Below are 22,498 nucleotides of genomic sequence, written 5' to 3'. Positions count from 1 at the left end.
TTTACTGTGCTGTGCCATTGTGCCCTCCCTTTCCTAAGCAGTGTTATTCTTGCTTTTAAAAAGAAAAAGAAGCTCTGAGACATGCTCTGACCAGTCACTCAGCTGAACTAAAGAGAAGTCATAAATACAGTGGGATTGACAGGGAAGAAATGAGATCCCTGTGCTGGCTTTGCAGGGACCTCAGTGCTCAGGGGAAGGTGTGGGTGCCTCACGTTCTTCTAGAACTGGATGAGCCCTGCACAGGTTTTAGAAGTGTCACTCTTAACCCCACACTGAAATTTGTGCTGGGGTGTGAATAGTGATCAGACCTCACAGCAGAGTCGTGGCACGTCACCCCTGGGTTGTAATGGGTCACAGATGGATGATTGCACTGATGGGCGGTGGGCTCTGATGTCTGCGCGAGTCGAGCTGGTTTTAGTTGTGTGCAAGGAAGAAAAGGGTTGCAACAGTTGTGTGGAGAAGGATAAAATGGATTTTTAAGCATTGAAAGTGAGGTGGAGCAGTCAGAGCGATATCTTATGCACCATTTTAACCTGACAGCGCTCAAGCGCTGTTGTTGCTTGAGAATTAAGTTGTTTCTAAAATCCTGAAATGGTTATTTCAGTGCAAAATGCCCTGGTTTCTGTGTCTGTGATTACATGCTCCTGCAGCTGAAGAAAGGTAAGGGGAGAACGATTTTTGCATTCAAAAGTTTAGGGAGTTTCAGAGACTCCTGTGCTTTCCTGCTCTGTATTTCTTAGTCTTTCCAGAGCTGCTGTAGGCAAACCTGAGCTGGGAGGACACAGCACTTGGATTTACTTTCTGTAAAGGTTTCCCAGTAGCAGGATAACTTACTGGTGCTGTTTTTCTCCCCTCTTTGCTAGGGAAAAGCGGTAGCAGGGGTAGTTTTATCAACACCTGCAAAACTAGATTGTGGGAAAGTCCTGACACCATAAGCCAAATTTGTTATTGTTTGGTGAAAGACTTGGCTGGTTTTAAGCAGTTTGTTTGTTTTATTGAAAGCAGAACTGCATTACTGGAAACTACTTTGCTGTAGTTCAGTTAAAATGTCCTGTCCTTTTTTGTTTTTATAAGGTGCTTACTTGTTCAGCTTCGCTTTCCAGTTACAAGGAAAGGGAAAAAAAATCCACCATATACTCATCTGCAGATTAAAGTGGCTGTGTAGAGACTGGGAGAGAAGCAACACTGGCAAATATCTCTGCCCCAGCCTTTTTTTCTCCTATTTTTTTCTTTTTTTCTTTTTAACCTTTCCAGCAATGTTTCCTGCACTAGCAGGAGGATCTGTAGTCTGTATTGAAGTTGAATGAATGTTAGAGAATCCAGACTGAATAATGAACAAATAAGTGGAATTGCTAATTGTTCGGTGCACTAGTTTCGGACGGATTTGCCTTCATTGATTAGGTAAGATGCTCTGTTATTTGGGAGGGACAGCACCCCCTCCTCCCCAAACTGACAACGGGTTTTAATTTTTAAGCTTTATCTTGCCCTTAAATCTGAAACATCATTGTTCAAATAACTGAGAACAAGGTAAACCAACAACATCAAAAAGGTCGGCTTCTGTGATTTCTCAAGGGCTTGTTATTTTGTACTTTCCAATTCTATTTGATGTCTTGACAAAACAAGATGACACAAGGGAGAATACATTAAATTTTGATTTTCATCTAACCTGTTACAGTAGTGGCAGCTTAATTTCTTTTACTTTTTACTGAAGACGGCTTTTTGCACAATTACTCTAATTGCCACGGCACTTTATGAGAAGGTTTCTTTACGGGTTTCCCATTTGCCTTGATTTTGTGAGGCATTTTTTTGAACGTGCTTTGACCTTTAACACGGCGAGCTGGCTGGTTGGAGTGCGTCTTCATTAGAAGTAAATCAGTGAATGGCAAAATTGTCAAAGAAGCAACTGATGTTTTCTCATTATAATCTAATTTGCACCATTGTGCTTAGCTGTGATGTTCAGCTGTAGGTGTCTGCCATAGGTGTGAAAACCTGCACATTTTTAAGCAAATAAAGTTTACAACTGTTATAAAGGCGTCACTTGGAACCAGAGTGGCAAAGCCAGCCCGAGTGTTTAAGCAGAGCTCTGGTTTGTGTGGGAAATAAACAGCATGATTTAACCAGGTGGATTTTTTTTTCAAGAATCACTGGTTTTTTTTTTCAACTGGCCACGACAATGTACGTCATCTCAAATGCCCTGAGTTTGAAGAGCAGGCAGCTGTGGATTTGATTCTTGCAGGAGAAAATAGCCAGGGATGTAGAGAGGGCTCATCCTTCCTAGAAATCTGTTGGGAGTTGCAGTTCTTTAAAATCTGCCATAAGAAAAAAAAAAAAAAAGCCCCTCTGTATAACACTTCCCTTTCACTCACATGAAATTCTGGGCATATTAAATGTTGCTGGTTCAATCACGGTCTTTTATTATTTAATTAAGCTCTCCATAATGTATGTATGAATTAATACACAAATGTAAGGAGTCTGACACCATGATCATTCTCAGTATATTAAGGGTATTTGGGAGAGAGGGTTTCAAAGGGTTTTCAAGGGCTTTAGGGGTATTTTGGATGTTTCTAAGCAGGATTGCTTTTGGTTTATTTGAGGCTTTTTTGGCAGAATATGTTGATCTAACATTTCCTTTCCTAAACTCTGGAAAAAAATGCAGGGTTTTTTTCCTTATTGGTTTTTTTTTTTTTTTAGTTTTAAACTGACTCTTTATTAAATCACCACTGTTTGGAACCATGTTATATAATTTTTCCTTTCATGCTAGAAACGGAAATAAAAATGGTTACTTTTTAAAATGTGAAAAATGATGATGGTAATCTCGAGCTTAAAATCTCACTCATCTTATTAAAGGGGTATTTGGATGTGTGTGTATGTTCTGGTTTAGTCTCTATTTGACAAATGTTAGATGTAGAAAGGATTTAATTTATGTAAACTTTATATTTTTATGCAAATTAAATGAGTATTTATTATAGCAGAAACAATTATCCTGGCACTTAGTGAGAAACCTGGTATGCATGAGAAGTGGAAGATAAGATCAGATGTTTCATTCTGTAAACAAATACAAAAATATTCCCATTTTTCCTCAGCTAGAAGAGAATACAGAAGACGACAGACATCCTGACATGCCAGGGAATGTCAGCATAGCCCATCGGTCTGCTTTCTGTGGGTCAGAAGGAGATCTTCTCTCCTGATAAAATACAATAAACAAAATTATAATAATAAAATGCTAATTTAATTTTAAGGAGGTCCCCCCCCCACCCTTTTAATAGGGAGTTGTATTGTTACAGAGAGCACAGTTATGCTAATGACAGACTACTTAGCTGATTTTACATTAATATAATAAACATTACCTGTCTTAATGCGCTGTGCTGTATTACGGCAAAAGAACTAAGTCTAAGAGTGAGATTCCATTTCGCATAATGAACCAGCACTGCAGTTCCTGCGTGAATAATTCCGACAGCCGTGGTTCTGTGTTTCGATTTTGGAGGATGAAATACTATGTCGGAAATGTTTTAGTGTCAGGATGGAAGCAGGTCCTGCCTGCCTTCAGCACTTTTTATTTTGCTGGGCTCTGCTCTGGCTTGTGGCATCGTGCCTCTCTGCTTACCAGGGTGTCAGTGCTTTATCTTCTCCTGTTTTGCATTGTTTCGGCTGAAATTTTTTTTATATTTTAAATATATTGCTTATAATAGCTCGCTAACAGGACAGCTCAAGTTCATTGTTTGCTTTTGCCTGGCCATAGCTATTTTTATTGTAGTTCAGTATTTTTAACTGTTCCTCAGCGACTTGTTCTTTTCTGTGTTCAGCTGTTTTGCTCCATGTAACTTTTATCACAAAATCTTTAACCGAAGAATTGCTGTTTGGAAATCCAAGGTGCCTGGTATGAGGGCTTACTGAAATCAAGTTCGAACATAGATCGCAGGAGAAAAGGATTTTCTGGCAGAGTTATTCTTTATGAATTAAGGAAATCCTCCCCATCTTCCATGCATGCCTGCTAACAGTTAGCAGGACCACAGCTGTATCCAGCATCGGAGGCACAGGGTGTGAAAATGGCTTTTTTTTTTTTTTTTTTTTCTCTTCATACAAGATTAAACTACTTGAAATTATTTAGCTAGTATTTAATTATATTAATATCACTGAAAATGAGGGAATGGAGATGATTAAATAGGACTAAATCATTTTCATCCCCGTGACCCTTGTCTGGGTTGTGTGGAGGAGTGACAAATGCATCCCTGCTGTAATTTCGTGGGGAAGTTAAAGGGGAGCTTGGCCCAAGTTTGTGGCCCAAGTTTGTGAAAACAGGGCGTTTGTAGGGCTTGAAATGGGAAGGTCTCAGAGGGGACTGCGGGGCCGGGAAGGCTTTGGGGATGTGGAGGAGCAGAGGCAAAACCCTGGGAGAAGCAGTGAGCGAAGACAATTGTGAGTATTAAAGACATTTTTTGCCGTTGATGGTATTAGCATGTCAGCAGGTCCATACTAGCACAGCTCCCAGAGCCAAATTGCAGCTGTATTTTTACCTTTGCTGCCAGGTTTACATGCAGCTGGGTATCTACCACACCCTATTGTTATCAGTCAACAATACCAAAAGTAGTTCATTAATCATATCAATAACAACAATCATGTTTCAAGTGCAAAATAGAAATAAACAACCTGAAAAAAAAAAAAAGATTGATTTCTTCTCTGCATGCTAACTTAGCATTCTTTAAGTATATCTGCCAGTAGTTTAATTTGAACTTCAACTCCCTGAAGGCAGTAAGACAGAATTATTTTAGTTCTTCATAAACTGCCTTCTGTGATTCATTGTTAACTCATAAAACACACTCATTTTCATGTACTTAAACAGTTAAGTCATTTTTAAAGTTGGTTTGTAATTTTTTTTGGCAACACATTTAAGTTGACATCTGAGAGATAGAAATCTAAAATGAATTTATAGCTCTTGGTTTAGGTTTCACTTACTATCAGACAAAATATCAGAAATAAATATTTTTTATCTAACATAATGTAAAGTATATTGCACAGTATCTAAAATAAAGTTTAGTTTTGACTGAATACACTCAAAAAGGGACCCATAAATATTAGAGAGCTGTAGTTAAGAACTTACATGACTGTTTTAAATACTATTGATTTAAACCACTGGCTAGATTTTATGAATCAAAGTGTAATTTCCAAGCTTTGGCTATATTTCTCATCACTAAAGCACTCTCTCTTGTGTGCCTTTAGCAGCTTTCCAGACATTCAACACGGGATTAAATGATAGTAGTTACAATGATCAATAGGTTAAGACCGGTACAATCACTCTTACCGCTAATGACCTCGGTAGTAATGGGTAATAAAGTGTGGGCTATAATAGCCTATTGCTGGTGCTGCATGCCCTTTGATTCCTAGTATTACCAGGGACTAGCTACATGGAAAAGTTGGACGTTGGGAGTTAAGAGAGTGGATATATAGGCCATCATTCTTAACTATTTAAAGTCCCTCAGACCGATGTGTGTGCCCACGCTCGTCCGGCATGTGTGTTGTAATTTTTAACACGATAGTTTCTGGTTCATTTGAATTCGTTTGTGCGAGGTTTCCGTAAGCTGCTTTCATGATAAACTAAAGTACAGGCCTTGGCTAAATGCGGCTGTTAGCTGTGTTTATAAATGGAAGGCAGCACCTTCTTTAGAAGCGCAGGTGTGGTGTGAAAATGTGGTTTCAGATGGTAAAATGAAGTCGAAGGGACCAACACAAACTTGCACCCTGTGTACTTGTACTCTGTAACTGTGTGCAGCACATACCTGATTTTTTTTTTCTTTCTACTCAAGTGCTGCTGTTCTAGCAAGGAGTGTGCAGCTGAGAGATTTGTTACTGGAAGGTACATGGCCAGTTTTCAAAGGTAGGGCCTAATCGCCAGATCTGTCCCAAGATAAACGTGTAGAAATGCCATGGAAGTGAATGGAAGTTGTCCCTGCCCAGCTGACGGCAGAATGCGGCCCTTTGGATTAATCACTGATGTGTAGGGTTTACAGCACCCCACCCTATTCCTGTCTGTATCCCCGCTTGTCGTCATAAATCTGACTGAAGAATATTTGTCTTGTCTGTCTTCCAAGAAGGGCACAGAAAACATACTTAAACATGCTTCCTCTTCTGTTTGCTTGGTCCAACTTCAGTGAGAGGTAGTACAAACCCCAGGGTAAAGTAAACTTCTCTGGGGATGAGAATAATGGTGAGTCACGTTTCGGGGCGAAGATAGTGACAGCAGGATTTAATTAAATAATTTCCTGCTCCTAGAAAAGTTTTTAAAGACTATGGATTAAGATATTCTGAATTAATGGGATTACCCATCCTGATGACTCAGTGTCCTCAGAGCTGGTCCTGCCTGGCAAGGTGGTGGCTTTTCCATGGGCATGGGGACACGGTGCCGACCATGGGAGAATAACCACTGCTTTTGGTGGTTCTGGCATTTGTCCTGCAATTAAATCTCCCTTTGCCAGGGTTCACACCAGCCTGGACCCCATCAGCGATGTGGGAACGTGCTGTGCCACGGGGAATTCTCAGAGGACCTCGCCATGTTGGCATTAATGGGATGTCAAGAGGTGTGTGAGCCTTTGCTCAGGCAAATGTTTTGGAGGCAGTGTCTGGCCCTGGCACACGACATGTACACAACAACACGGGGAGATGTGCACTGTACATGCCTCTGACCTTCAGGAACCATTTTTAGTTCATCAAGATTAGTGATGCTGAGAAATCAGGACATCAGTGCATAATGACTGTGAAATTAGGAATGAGAGCTTGCTATGCAAATGACAGGACAAATCATGTGAAAAAGTCAAGATAAACTGCATATTAAGACATTATGTTACATAAAATTAATACTGCATTTCTCTCTTGCTTACTACTACACTGGAGGATTTTTTTTTTAAACTCCTTTATCTTCTGATCAGCTATTGTCTGCTGATTTTTTTAAAAAGTGGTGCACAGAAAAAGTGCTAAACATATTATTACCTTTTATTGTAATACATGAGATGACAGGAGATCCTTTTTAGTGAAGTATATCCTTTACTGGTTTTAGTTTGGTGCTGTCATGTATTTCATTTGAAACTATAGAAAAGTAAGGTGCTTCAATATTAATATTAAAACTCATGGGTTTTGTCTTTTCCTCTATTGGTTTTTTTTTCCTCCTTTTTTTTCCCTTTTTTGGGGTGGGGGGTAAAGGGGTGGGTTTCTAGGGAAATAGTCTTCTTGCATTACTGGGACTGACAAAATGGTTCTCATGTAGTCTGCAAATTAAACACAAGTGCAGTGATTATTTTGAATAGCTAAATTACATTCTAGAAAGCTTGCAGAATTCATAGCATTGTCATTAGGTATCCGCTTGAATACAATTTGTGTAACCTTGGCCAAGACAGCCTGTCATTTTAATGTCAGTGTTTTATCTGAACAAGACATCATCCTTTCAGATACAGTGTACAGGTTCCTTGCAAAGATGCCCGTGCAGAAACGTGTTAACAGTTGCAAATATGAAATGCTATCAAGTTCATCACTGTAGCTGTTTGTCACTGAAATGTCATGGAAAGCGGCTTTTAATGGTATCTCACATAATATGAAAGAATTGAAGACATCTGTATGCTGGGTGAATATGGAATGGTAAAGACATCGTGGTAGGGCCTTTCTGTAAAAATTGCATAGGAGTCTAGTGCTGTTATTCACATCACTGAGCCTTCCTTCAATTTCTGAAAAACCTGTTGTAATAGGGTCTAGATCCCATCAGCGTGGGATATTTGGCTGTTGGATTTCTCTACAGAAGGCAAGGGCTTTCTGAGACGGAAAGGACCCAGCTGACGGTTTCTTGCAAAAGTAAATCAATCTTTACCATATTACTTGCTTTAGAGGATCTCCATCCAATAGTGTTTTGTAAAAGGGGAATTTAGTCACTGGGAAGGTGTGGTCAGTACCTCTGTGCCGGCCAGGGGGGCCTGTAAGGACTCTAACCTTCAGCCCCCTCAATGCCAGGCACGGGCTCCCCTGGCATGGGGATGTGCTCTGTGGTGATGTGCTCTGACCTCTTTCTCTCCTCTTGGCCTTCAGGTTCCAGTGTCGGTGGCTATGATGACACCTCAAGTGATCACTCCCCAGCAAATGCAGCAGATTCTCCAGCAACAAGTGCTAACTCCCCAGCAACTCCAAGTCCTGCTCCAACAGCAGCAGGCACTCATGCTTCAACAGGTAATTGTTTCCTTAACAGCTGCTCGGGTGGCCCCTATGGATGCTGGAGGCTTCACCTCCTGGAACACTCTTGGGGAGAGAAGCTGCCCACATCTCAGGTCTGAACCTTGGAGCAGCCATGCTGTGAGCTGAACTGACTGCTCTTTTGTTTCTAATTCTAGAAATAGCTACTGGAAACAAATCCAGGGAGCAGTGCTAGGAGTGTTTCCAAGATCAGCTAAATAATACAGATGCATATTTAAGTGTCAGGACTTCGGCAGATGTCCCTGTTGCTTTTGCCTGTATCCCCCTGCAGGCTTGGTACGCCCTGACTAATTGGAATAAACAAGGTAGAAGGGCCATACTTCCCAATTTAGACCTCATTATTTCCATCTGGAACCATAAAGGGCTGTGGAAATGGTGGAAATAGAAGTGGAGAGGTTTGCAAGCCTGCTTGATTTCAGCCAGCATACGCTGGGCTGTGTGTCAGTGCTTCTCGCAGCCCATGGTCCTTTCTCAGCTGGAAGCTGGCCACCAACAAGCCCTGAGGCTCTGTTATCACAGGGTTTGACATAGCGGGGTCTCACAGACCCCAGGTGGGTGTCAGCATCCACCCAGCCCAACCCTGCCTGCTCCTTCCTGGCTCCCAGGCTCCCTCCTGCCCGTGCCGGAGCGCTGCCTGCGCAGAGCACATCTGGGGAGCGGGAGGAGGAGAGTATTTCCCAGGATGTCTATGCATGTATTGAACAACACTTAATACAGTCAAACCCTATCATTTAGAAAGCATGTGTGTTTCACAACAGAGATTCGCCAGGCTGTCTCAGCAAGGGCATTTTGGCTTTGTTGTTACAATCAAAGGTCATTCCTTGCCTTATTTTAATTAGTTTGTGTAGAAAATGGTATGTTTTTCATCAGTTCATTTTGGAGATTACTTTTCAAACGATAATGCCAAGAATAGTCAGTGTGCACTGAATTTATTGTTGAGTTTCAAACTAAAGGTCAGACCATTACAGATAAAAGGATGCTATTTTTCAAATCACAGTTTGTGTGTTACACCAAAAGGGACACTGAATTGGCTCTCCACTTTGTTACTTACCATCTTTCCTTTCCTTTGTAGCAGCAGCTTCAAGAGTTTTATAAGAAACAACAGGAACAGTTGCAGCTTCAACTTTTACAGCAACAACATGCTGGAAAACAGCCTAAAGAGGTACAGACAATACCCATTTTACTTTCAAACCACAGATCCCCGGGGACTGTCTAGTGGCTATTAAACTGTCATTCATCTTATAAATGATTACACAACTGAACTGACTCTATCGGGCCTCAGCTTTCAGATTTAGAGTTATTGTCCTGTTTTCGCCTGTGTTTTCCTGTGCTTTCCATTTGCTCACTGCCACATATTTTATAGCAGGGGACCAGGCCTTGCTGTTGGGTGTGAGTCCTGGAGCAGGCATCTAGACTTGTATCTTGGGAGAGTGCTTTGGGGTGTTAGTTATGGTGGAGAGGGGAGGGGGAAAAGCTGCAGGCCCAGATCATTGCTGTCCTCTCTAAACGAGGCAAAATGCCGAGAGGTGTTGAGTTTGGGCTTGCGCTTTCCAGCCAGAGAGATTCTGGTTGCACGTTGCTCGCAGCATGCGCTGAGCAGGAGGGACCATGCTGGAGCAGTGTCAGTGTGACAAGGAGGAGAAATGGCCAGAGGCCTTGCTCTGATGCTACCATGGTCCATAACTGGAGGGGACAGGCCAGGGTAGTTTCTGCCTGTCCTTTAGGTACTCTTCCCTTCCAAAATACCTGTCACATCCTTTGTTGATTTTTGATGTGCTTACATATAATTTTCCTGCAGTTACATTTTTTTCAAGGTGCTGAGTCCACTCCTCGAGGAGTTTGAGACTTTCCTGTTTAATCTGACATCAGTGCTGGCTTAGGTAGATCCTAGAAAGCTGCCTCTTGGCGTGAGGCACTGGGTGATGTCCGGTGATAGCGGCAGTGCCTGTGTCACCTGACAGGGGGTGTTGCTCGAGGCATGCACCCATTTCTGCTCCCCAGCCCCCTTGAAATTTCGGCAAATTGTGCCACCTGTGCCAAGTTTAAACCCAGAGTGAATTTTTCCAGCTGAGTTATAAACCCCTGAAAACAGGGGGGTTTATAATGGAAACGCTGACACAACCTTAACCATAGCGCGCTTACGGGCGCCACTATAATAAAAAGGGAACAGATTAAAAAGTGTCTAAAATGTAAATCTAAAGGACTAACAGTAATTAAAATGGAAATGGCACAGGGAGGGAAGGCATGTAATTGTGAGATATCACTGTGCAGAATGCTCTCAGCTTTGTTTTGCTGGCTGTTTTTCTAATTCAGTAGGGCTTACTCATCAGTGGCAGTTCAATGCGCGTTAATGACTCTGGGATGCAGGCATCACTCTGGACAAAGAAATGATTATTGTGCGGTCAAAAGAAGTTCAAAGACAAGAAGGGAATTTCAGTTTTTTCCTTAGAGATCCACATTCAAGAGCATATAAATTAAGCCAAATGTTAAAAACCACAGTCTGAAAGCTGACTTCAAAGTCACAACTCTCTAATTAATGAACTGCGAGCTTCAGTTTGGACAAGTCGTGGTTTGATGCGCCCATAAATCAACATGACAGGTCTGTTTCACAGTCTCAGACAGCGCTTGTCATTGAGTCACATCAGATGTAAACACAGCAGAAAAAAGAGGGAATATGAAGGAGGTGCAATTGATCAACAGAATTGGTAAAAACCCACTTTTGAAACGCATTATGCATGATCACAGGAAATGGCGATAGCCTCAAGAGGCTTTCTCCTTCTGCTGTTGCTTTTTTGAATCAGATTTCTAACAGCCTTCAAAAGGGAGAATAAGAATTATGGAGCTTCTCCCCTGTGGCTGGCAGGCAATAACCCCCTGTTGTTATTTTGTGCTTCTTTCTTTTCAAAGGCGTCAAAATTTAGTTTTTTAAAGATCTTTAACTCTATATTTGAAGACAAACAATAAAGGGCTGCCACTGTCATTCTTATCAGTTACCAGGGATTGTATTTTTTCTTTCTGTTGCCACTTCTTATTAACCTCTTATTTGGTCTATTAGACATAGTTTTGAATGCAAGCCTGCATGCTGGGAGAACATGAAAGTTCAGATGAGCTCAGAGGGCAGATAAAGAAATTTGAAGGGGAAAGTTACACAGCAGAATGAACGATAAAAGTTAACTCTTCTAAATTGCTGTTGTCAGACAGGAGAGCATCTCAGACACAAAGATGAGGGCTTGGAGCTTAAAGAAAAAAATACCTTGTGTTAAAAAAGACAAGAAGGGAAGTTAGACAATGTGATGGCATTTCAATATCTAACACACTGATTTACTGTGGTCACACTTCTGATATTACAGTAGCGAAAGCAACAATAAGAAAGGACTCCTTCCTGTTTCAAGAAGAGCATTTTAACACTATAGTTGGAAAGAGAACAAGGACCTAAGTCTCTTCAGCTTATTCTGGGGATTTGGGGGGGAGTATTTTTGCTGATGGTTTTAGTGGAGGACCATTTCAACAATACATTTTACCCCACAGGTTTGTTCAGCCCAACTTAAGGAGGTTATTCTTGCTAAATTAGCATGGAAAAGGTGGTTTTGTATTATTTTATTTCTTCCCCTCCCTCTGGCACTGAAAACTGACAGGCAGTGCCGTGGTGGGGGCCGGCGGCTGCCGTGCTAACGAGGGCTGAGCGTGTACCTTGACAGATGGAACAAGTGTATTCATGTACGGCATCCCCCAAGTCATTTGGTGAGTGCCTTGTCCTATTGTACTGTCGTGAAAGAAGGAAAACACAACAAACCAACCTCCCCAGCCCCGCTGGTGAAAGGGATCCGACCCCTGAGCAGAGCAACAGACGGACCCCAGTGAGGTTCCTGGGGGTTTTACTTGAGGGTTGTGCAGCGTAGCAGAGGGTGAGCAGTGCCCCACAGCAAGGGGCAGAGGTGCTGGGGGGGATCTCAGCCTGTTCCCCCCGACTGCTCTCCCCTGGAAAAGCCGGGGCTCCCCGGAGGCAGGGGGGTGTGCAGGGTCCTGCGCGCAGCCGCGGCGCTGGACGGAGCGCGCTGTTTCCCGAGCAGGGCCATTTGTCCTCTGGCACTGTGACAGTTTATGTTAGGCAGTAGGGAGTAACCTAAGAAAGGAAAACAGACCTTTGACAGAAGCTTTAGGGAGGGGATCAAAAATGCAAGTTTTATCAGGATATTTCAGCATTTTAACACTGACTACTGACCTGACAACAGGACTGCACCGAGACCTTTTTTGTATGCATTCAATTGTGAGAAGTAAACAAACTGCCTTGTATCCTGTGTTTGGTAACTGGGTGGGGAGCGCAGTTTGGCAACGTGTCTTGCTTTTAAATTCTTTCTTGGACAATGGGCCTTGTATACTTTTATATCCTGGCTTTCCAAAGTAGAGTGTGTTCAAGAGCTTTTCTTAGGATAGCTGAGAAGACAACCAAACGGGCATCAGTCAATTGATATAAAGGGATTTTTTAAAAAACCCCATGTGCTAACTTTGCACTCAAATGACAGATAGGTAAAACACAGCTTACTACACCTAGTACTAATAATACACGTATCTTAATATCTATATATTAAGTATAGATATATTTTAAATTTATATTTATGGAGGCAGTCATTACTTTAGCTCTTAATACAACTGTTACTGGGGCCTGCATGCATATGGTGCTGTTGCAAATAGTTGCAACAAATGGATGTGTCTGAGCAAGCTGTTGCAAAGAAATGTAAACTCTCAGAGTTCCAGAATATCCAAACACCTATTTGTTTAAATGTGTTCCTGAAGTCCTACGTTTTCTTTGGAAATAAGATAAATTGAGCTTATAAATAAGATGAGTAGAATGACTGACTCAGAGTTGTGGGTATAAAGCTGGTTGCAGTATTAGGATTGATGGGGCATGCTAGTATGAGAAAGTGGGGGTCAAACCGACAGTTGGTGTCTGTCAGTCCTGCTGCAGCAGCTCTGGTGAGGCTTTTTCCCTGTGTAACACCAGTAGGGAATGGGGCCAGTGATCCTCTGGCTTGATGTCGAGGAAGGGCATAAGAAAGCTCAGGATCTGGCTGGGGTTTGTTTGTGAAAGTGTGCAGTTTGGTAAGAGTTAATTTTCTTTCCATAATTGTTAGCCATAATGTGTATAAGACCTCCACCTTGATATGATTCCTAGCAGATTAGGGATATTAGATAATTTCCTTCTATTTATTGTACTACTGCACTGTATTATCTTTCTATCACTCAGATAATTACTAAGGAAATCTACATTAATTTTTTTTGGCTAGCACAAGGAACTGTTAACACTGGCATGATGTATTGATGTTTTACACAACAAAAGTTTTCCTCCTGTCATTGTACAATAAATAAAAAGATATTTATCAAAATGCAAAGCCTTTCATGGTTTTTAAAGAACAAAGCAAATAAAATACAAGATGAGCATGGAAGCAAAACCTAGAGGCTTCCTTAACTGAACAAAATTAAGGACTCTGAAGCCTCGAGTACTGTACATATTAAACACTCACATTCAAGTAAGATGTTGTTTGCTAAATTATGAATGTGTGTAATTAAAATCTAGTGGCTGTTTCTATGAAAGATTTACAATGTTATTTCATCGTTTGTCATGGCTAATTAACAATATTAGATGAAGTTTTTCTTCTTCAAAGGTCTGATTTTTTCTCATTTATTTATGTCAGAAGTGATAAACAGAGTAGTTAAAAGCTTCTCTGGGTACAGTAGTGAGAAAAGCAACATGTTCTTTTACACCTCGAAGGTTCAAGGTTCACATCCCTGTGGAGTAAAGCAACTCCATCTTCTTTCTAGTGAGAATAATTAAAAATTTCAAAGTGCAGAAGTAGCAGCCTTAAATACAGCACAGAATAATTCCAGCGTAACAGAAAGTATTGTGGGGCTTGATGGATGAAGAAGAGAGAGTAAGTATAAAATACCATAAATTAAGCTAGTCGAATTGCCTCAATAGTTGAGACAACTCTTGAATGAGCAAACAGAGCACAGTACCGGGTTTCTTGTTACATCTAAGTGTGATGTGATCTTGGGGTGTGAGTCTCATGTTCTTTACCTTGGAAGAATTACCCAGGATTTTCAGCAGCATTTGCTTTACCCACCACTGAAACACAGCCACTTCTGGGGTAAAATATGAACACGTGGAGCGAGAAATGCCGTATACATTTGGAATTGGGATGGCAGCAGGGATTTAGGTTGGATGAAAGTTAGCCACTGGAGATGGGAATCTGCAGCCTTGTGTTAGCTCCAGCACCTAAACATACCTTGGGGTCTTTTCCAGGGGTGGTGGGCTTGCTGGCTCGGCCTTGATACCCAGTGACTGCTGTCAGAACTTGAAGCAAGTTGAGACAAGGAGTCCTGTAAATCTAAATCCTCTGCTTCGCTCTTGTATTAACAAGTGTGCTTTTTTTTTTTTTTTTTTTTTTTTTTTTTTTTTTTTTTTTGTCTTTTCCAGCCCCAGCAGCAGCAAGTGGCCACACAGCAGTTGGCCTTTCAGCAGCAGCTCTTACAGATGCAGCAGTTGCAGCAGCAGCACCTCCTGTCTCTGCAGCGTCAGGGGCTGCTGACGATCCAGCCCGGGCAGCCTACTCTGCCTTTGCAACCCCTTGCACAAGGTAGGTGAGGGGTTTGGGTGGCAGAGCCAGAGCAGGTGTGCACACTCCATGGAGTTGTGACGTGGGGGGAGAGAGAGAGCAAAAGCTCACAGGCTTGTAACATAATAAGCACAGAAAGATGCTGACGGGCGGGGTGGGCATTATAAAGATAGTTTTTGAGAAGGGCGGTGCTGCAATCCTGGGCTGCTCTGACTGGCGGGGTGTAGAGGGCTTGGAGTTCACATGCAGTTTGCACAGCTGTAGCCAGTCTGGCAGACTCAGAGCTGCTGGTTGTACTCATCTGGGCTTGGAATCCTTCACAGGAGGAGTCTTTATCAATTCCTGGTGCTGGCTTCATGGCTAAGGGTGTGTGAGAGCAGCTTTTCCTTCCCCAGATGTGTAGTTTGGGCCTTCCTGGTCCCAGCTTGGTGGTGAGCTGGCACAGAGTAGCTCTGACCCACGGGCTGTGGAGCTCTGAGTGCCCTTGGCTGTGGCTGCCAGGGAGAGGGGACGTAGCTGCTCTCCATGGCTGCTCACACAGCCTTCGTGTCACTGCCTTGTTGCTTCTGTTCCTCCCTCCACACTGAGGCAAATTGGGATTAACTCCATTTAATTCTAATGGTGTTATTGACAGTTAGATCCTCCTACATCTTTATTTAGTCCTGCACTCTGCAAGAAGTTACTGCTTTACTGAAATCCTAATTTATTTTATTTTTTTAAGGCATTGATACACTGAAAGCACTACTTAAATCCACAATACTTTTGACAGTGATTATAACCTAGGGTTTTTATTCTCTCTTATCTTTTTTGGCTTAAATTTATTATTTTACTTTTTAAACTGGGTTTGTCTGCAAGCTGTGGGACATTTTAACAGACTTGCCTGAGCTCTGGCTGCTGTGGTTAAAGCAGACTCTTTGGAGTTGGCATGGCTCAGGCATGCCGTGGCATCAACCATGATGCTGGTGTTTCTGAGTAATCCTGCCTTCTCCTTCCCTTGCCCCATAATAAATTTGAATATTCACCTTTATAGCTTGAGTCAGCCCAGGCTGAATGATTTGGGATCTTGAAAGCAGCCTTAGAGCTGTTCCTCGTTTCTAAATTATACAATGAATTTACATTGAGCTCTGTTCACTTAAATGGAGGGGACGAGACAAAATTGCTTCTGTTCTTCACCCTCCTTTTTTTTTCTGTGTACATAGCTGCAAAAAAGGAGAGTGAGGTGGCTGGTGAATATTAACTTATATGGATAAACAGAGGCCAAACTGGGGACTGGAGCCTGCTTTGCTGTGTGGCTGACGTGCTTTATTTAGGCTTATTTTTGCCAGACCCAGGAAGGTATTTGAGCACTTAACTCCTGTCTTGTGAGGCCGAGCTTTTGGGGGCCTGACCCCTGACTCCCCAGGTCTTGGTTTAACTTCCCAGCATCCCAAAGCCGGATGCCTGGTGTAGAGCAGGGCTGTGCAGGAGCTGGGGGCTGATCCATGGGAACGTGGTGCCCAGCTGGGAGCTGCAGGATCAGGCCTTGGGCAGTACCTGGTCAGTCACCATCACTGCAGAGTGATGGGAAGAAGGCATGAAACAAGTCTGGGAGAAGAGGGCACGTAGATGAAATGCCATTTATGCTTGCAAAATGTTGTAACGTGCATTAATTGCGCTTCAGATTTATTGTTGGAAGCATCCCAGGCTGTTTCCACACACCCACTGGACTCAAGCTTCAACCTTTCTAATTTTTCCCACAGCTCCTGTACTATTAAGTTGGCTCAGTAAGGTTCATTGTATAGTCCATCAGTTAAGCTGTCCAAAGGAGGGCAATTGGGCAGTGACAAGACACGCTCATGTGTAATGTGAAAGAAATGAATGTGGTGATGCATGAAGTGTAATCTGTGCAGTAACACATCGGAGACACCAGTAGGTAATTCAGCCATCGTGGCATTGATTGATATGGTTAGCAGGGAAGTGTAACTATTAGTCCTCACCCGGGAGCATATTTAAAACCTGAGGGGTGCTGACTTGCACGCCAGAGAAGACACAAACATAAGCAGAGAGGGCTGGTTGTGCGAGGGAAATGAGCTGCGAGCGTTGGGGCCAGCGGGAGCCGGCAGGAAAGAGGGACTTGAGACCTGAGGCAGGTTGCACTCCAGCACGATATTTTATTCCTTTTTATCAGAGAGACGATGGCTTAAAACTGATGTCATTATGAGGTTTAAATCAACTTTCTGCTTGCTTGAACATGGTCACCTGGGTATGGAGGTACAAGGACACAAAGAGGTTGAGCAACTCTGTTTGTCTTTGAGCCGGTGATACCTGGGGTTGGGAAATTGAGTTCCATGAGCAGTAATCTGTCAACTGTCCCCACAACATACATTTTTTAAACCTGTGTCTACATTTTCTTTCATAATAAAGAGGACTAGTTGTCCTGAAAAATGCGGTGAAGAGCCAAGGCTATGGTTTAAAATAATTGGTAATGGACACTTCTTATTTAAAAAAAAATTACATCTCTCATGCCCTTTTGTTTTCAGAACAGTTTGCAAGACTGAGACAAATACTGTAAATGTGTGTATAAAAGAAATAAAATCATCCCTCTAGTAAATGTAGCTGTGAATTCGGTTAAAAGCATTTTGCTTTTATTCTTAAGTATCTGTAATAGTAATAAATGTTTCCAAGGAGAGAATACTACTTCATAAATGATATTTTTGTTATGTTTTCAGAACTAATAGATTGTTTAAATCTGTATTTTAGTTTCATTTTAGTTTTTAGTGCTCTCCTATTGTCTTAAACAAAATAGCACATCCTTTAATGTTATATTTGTGTAATGTTTGCTGCTTAGTATTTAGACACTTCAATAATCTAGATTTTACATCTGTACATAGCAGCAGTTTTAAAATAAACTCCATTTCAGCAGTGTTCTGAGCTGCGAGCATGAGATCTTTAGTATCTTCAAAATGAAACTGCAAATCACACTTCAAATCACCAGCGAGTGAAAATACTAGGACTGAGACATCCGGGTGCCTGATGGCTCCTGTAGATTTGGCAGTTCCAGGTCTGAATCCCAGGTCCTGGTCCATAGGAAGTTGCAGCAATGATAATTGCAGCGCAGTTCTGGGAAGCTGACTTGAAATTTAGCTCTCGCTGTTAAAATGAGACTGTTAAATGGTAAATTACATAATTTATTGCGAGTGGTCGTGGATCTATTTGACTTGCTTTTGCCATTTGTTCTATTATTTTATTTAACCATTTTGCTGGATGAGTGATGAGCATACCTTTCAGCTGCCCAGTTTGACAGGCTAGTCAGGAATTCTCTCCAGAATTATTCTAAAGGAACTAAATTCAGGGCAGGAGGAGAGAGGCTCTTTCTAATTTCATTTTATTAATCAGATGATGTAATCAGTATTTTGGCAAGGGGTTGTGTGCAGACATGTATGACATCACAGTTACCTCTTTAAATTAATGTCACCCAGCCTAAAATCCGTATTATCTCCAGCATTTCCCCCCCACAACTGGGTATATTTTATTTTTCTTTCCATCTGTGGTATAGTTGTTGTTAGTACTAATGGAAGTTACACTTGTATAGGAAGTTAGACCAAACACTTTGACTTTTCAAGGCATAAATTTACCATGTATGTCTGTTTTAGTGGCTGTAACACTTTCAGGCTTTTCCTTGGGATAAAGCATTAGTAGATCCAGAAGTGACTGGGAGGAGAGGAAGGAGTAGAACAGGGAGAGGAGAGTGGATGGTAGCGTGTGTCTAATTAAAAACCTGCAGAAATCCAGATTAAAAAAAAAAAAGAAAAAAGGCCAGTTATTCTTTCCCTATTTGCTTATTCTGGAAAATAAAAATAGGTGTCGACTCATACGGTCTCATATCAATATGTTATCATCAACAGACAAGTCTATTCACTATTGTTTCAACTGAGTAAACAGTGTGTAAGGGTCAGCCCTGCTCACAGGTAATTGTTAGTGTGCAGACAGTCCTGTCAAGCATGTTAGCTAAAAATACATCCCACACTGTCACTTTGCAAGGTGTTTGAAAATAATAGCCCCCACACAGCAAAACAGGACACAGGCTTGTGTACTGACCTTTTTCTTTGTTTAATTTGCTCAGAGGTTTAATTCCAGGGGACAAGTAATAATTGAATATGTCTAATAACTAAATGCTCATTTGGGACAAAATCCATCAAAATATAATTGGCATTTGGGGCTGATGAAAGGAAAATGACGTGGCTTTAGAGAAACGGATGTGTCCTAAGAATATCTGATCACTTAATGTATAAATTGAAGCCTCTTCCATAACATATATTAATTGCAGATACTTAAGGATTTCAGCATTTTTTTTGTAGTGAACCGTTACCGGAGACCAACTGTTTTTGTTAATGCTACTCTGGGAAAGGCGGGGAAGGTTATTGGTCTGTCGTGCAATAATTTACTCCTCTTTGATATGCAAACGATCCACGGTGAATATAAAAAAATCCTATCAGACTCATTTCACAGTTCTTAACCACTTAGATTCTCTGGAGTCTATCGCCTCATTAGACCAGTGCTCTCCAAAGCTAGCATAATTAAAATCTTTAACAGTTTAGCAAAGTAAAGATGTTTGGCTGATCACGTTGAGATGATTATCTATCCATTGTATTCTAAATGACAAAAATAAATTAAATTTAGACCTTGGCATTTTTTATTATGTGTTTCAAATGAATATAATGCATACTGCCTTTTTTTTTATTTCAATACCTTAGGTTGGGTGAGGCACATGCCTGTGTGAGCTGCTGCTGTACACTCAGAAAATGGCAGGTTTCCTTAGGATAGCTCCAGAGCTACAACATGGTGAAACAATGAACAGTCACCCAAACGATGAGCTGGAAGCACAGTGATGAGAAACCTCTTTAAAAACACACAGACACTGACTATTATTATTATTATTTTTTTTTTTCCCTGAATGTTTGAGTGACATGTCTCTACTGCTAATTTTTTCCCATGGCCTTCTCTGAAAGAGCACTGAAATAGTCTGCAGAGAGAGAAACTTGACTTGTTTGATCATGTCACAAACATCAGCTTTATCCAAAAGCATGATCTCAGTGTGAGCACATGGTTCACCTTCCATTTGGCCCATTGGAGTTTGCAGTTTTCACTTGAATCAGTTACTGAATGTTGTCTCCTAGCCCTAGTGTCCACTTTGGCACACTTAAAAAAATACAATTTTTTATTATTATTTTTTCTTGAAGCTTATTTTCTGTTTTCATTTTACTTTTGAATGGCTCATTAGCATCGATCTAAGAAATGACAGTAATAATAGTGTTACTTGTATAGAAAGTTATACAGTTTTTCGGTAGACACATCCATCAATTAAGTGAGCAGTTCGAGAAACCAAAATTAATGAGAAAGATAGGTGTGTTAATGAAATAATCATAGTATAATCAATTTGACTGTTAAAATTTGAAAAGCATTTCAGGAAGACAATATGAATTCATAATTTACGTCTAAAAGTGATTAATAAAAACTGTATTTAATAACAAAGCTATTTGTCATCATTTAAAACTTAAGCACAAAATTAGTCATGTTGTGGTTCATGTTGTCATAATAATAAAGCTGAGTATTTTTTTTCCTAAGACCTTCCTTGTTTTTAATAACAGGTTAGAAAGTAGTCACTTTCCTTAAAAAAAAAGGCAAAAAAAACTGGAAAAAGGAAGAAATTTAATTTCTTAGCGGAACGTAGAGTAGCCCTTGGCCATCTTTGCTGTCAGCCTTGCTGTGGGCATGGGGGCTATTTTTGCTCAAGTAAGGACTCTGAAAATCGGGCTTTGGTCTAAAAATTACAAAAAATCATAATATTTAACGTCATAATTGGTGTGGGTGTGGTGTTGTGTGGATCCCCCTGCCCTGCAGCCCGGATTTTGCATTCCCTGAGTATTGCAGGTGTCACACCAGAGCGTAGCAGAGTCGTGCAGTGCACTATTAGCATTTAGTTATTAAAAAAAAAAAAATACATACGCAAAAACACACACAGGCAAAACTAACACTAGGCTTTGTTTACTGACTCTTTGATTTAATTACTGTTTGAAGACGGCCGAATTAGCTGTTAATTGATTTAATTATCCAATTTGTTTGTTTCAGGCATGATTCCAACAGAACTGCAGCAGCTCTGGAAGGAAGTGACAAGCTCGCACACAGCGGAGGAGGCAGCCAGCAACAACCACAGCAGCCTGGACCTGTCCACCACCTGCGTCTCCTCCTCCGCACCCTCCAAGACCTCCTTAATCATCAACCCACACGCCTCAACTAATGGACAGCTATCAGTCCACACTCCTAAACGGGAGAGGTAGGTGCCTGTGGGTTTTCTACCCTGAGCATCTCGGAGCAGCCTCCCGGAGTGATGGCGCAACGCTTGGGAGCGGTGGCCAAGCGCCTTGGCCTCAGTTTTGTCCTCCACATCTTGCTCTGTCTGATGTTGGCGTGGTTGAATAGAGTCTCCACTGGGCAGAATATGCTCCTTTTGTTCAGATCTTTATGGCTTGTTAATTGGATCACTGTGGGCACAATTAGCTAATTGGAAGTGCATTGGATAAGTGTATTGGGAAGTGTGAAGAAGCTGGGGGTGTTTTGAGTATTGCATCACGGGTGGTGGTACTCTTGTTTGCTTTGGGTTTACAGGCTGGAGGTGAGCAAGAAAATCTGTTGGTCAGTACAGTCCCCATTTTTCTCCCAAATTTGAGTGCCCCATCTCATCTAAGATGTTTGCCTTTTTTTACTCTGTATTACCTGCTTTCACAAGACAGGGTAGGCTTGAGTTCACCAGGTTTCTCTAAAACAAAGTTGCTTTTTTTTTTTTTTTAAAGTGCTGATAAAATTAGCTAACTGGTGTTGTTTGGCTTTTAAAAATGTGAGTTAATTTGTACTTGCTCAGCTTGCATTGTTAAAAGAAATGGCTTAAATCAGGGGTTGTCTGTTGACGTGCTTCTCGGCGCGGGCTCTGCTTTATTCCAGAGGATGCTTTATTGCAGGTTTGTTTCTTTACACCCCCAGATTTCACTGAGGCGTGTCTAACAATGTAACTTTTGCTTCTGGGGAGATAGACAGGCCCAGGCACTGGGGCCGTGGGTGCCAGCACCGGCTGCAGCCTCGGCATCGCTGCTGGAGGTGGAGGAGGAGGAGGAAGAGTCTCGAGGAGTGGGTGCAGTGGGGAGGGCAGTGCTCCTTTGCATTCAGGAGAGTCCTTTTGCCCATCTAGAAATGGTATAGCAGACACTAGTGAAAGCTGGATTTTATGGAAACTGATGGCTTTGTCTTTCCATCCTCCTTTCATTCATTAGAAAGAGGATAATGGAATTTTTAAGCCGTAGAGTTTGTATTTCTAGTGGTCTGAAAGTAGATTGATAGGGAAGCTATATAAATACCTCTTATATCTTTCTGATATTAAGAAAATAGTGCTGCTGGGAATAGATAGATTTTAAAGGAGAGCACACCCACTGTTGGAAGAAGCGCTGTGTGTGTAAGGCATCCTTTATATACCCATTGCAAGGATGTGTGGGGGAACATCAGTGAATATGTTTATAATGCATGCCAAGGATGTGCTTTTCCTGAAGACTTACATGGGATACTAAAAACAATTTGATGTTTATTAAACATTAATTCCCTTTTTGCTGCATGTAGAACTGAACAAGATG

General features: G+C 41.5%; 1 protein-coding gene across 21 annotated transcripts in view; it reads left to right on the top strand.

Annotated features, from left to right (window-relative positions):
- The window catches only part of FOXP1 (forkhead box P1), a 398,607-nt gene that overhangs the window by 314,011 nt on the left and 62,098 nt on the right, over positions 1-22,498 (top strand). For 19 of the 21 annotated variants that reach the window (XM_069027474.1, XM_069027475.1, XM_069027476.1 and 16 more), the window contains 4 exons: positions 8,065-8,202; positions 9,299-9,388; positions 14,702-14,861; positions 20,949-21,153. In XM_069027474.1, the coding sequence (XP_068883575.1) occupies positions 8,065-8,202; positions 9,299-9,388; positions 14,702-14,861; positions 20,949-21,153 (593 nt within the window). The remainder of the gene's footprint in view (positions 1-8,064; positions 8,203-9,298; positions 9,389-14,701; positions 14,862-20,948; positions 21,154-22,498) is intronic. The other 2 variants (XM_069027492.1, XM_069027488.1) reach the window with 1 other exon arrangement.

Source organism: Aphelocoma coerulescens, chromosome 12 (assembly GCF_041296385.1).
Source record: "Aphelocoma coerulescens isolate FSJ_1873_10779 chromosome 12, UR_Acoe_1.0, whole genome shotgun sequence".
Lineage (NCBI taxonomy): Eukaryota > Metazoa > Chordata > Aves > Passeriformes > Corvidae > Aphelocoma > Aphelocoma coerulescens.
Note: the sequence above shows the minus strand (reverse complement) of the source record. Positions and strands in the feature narration are given on the sequence as shown.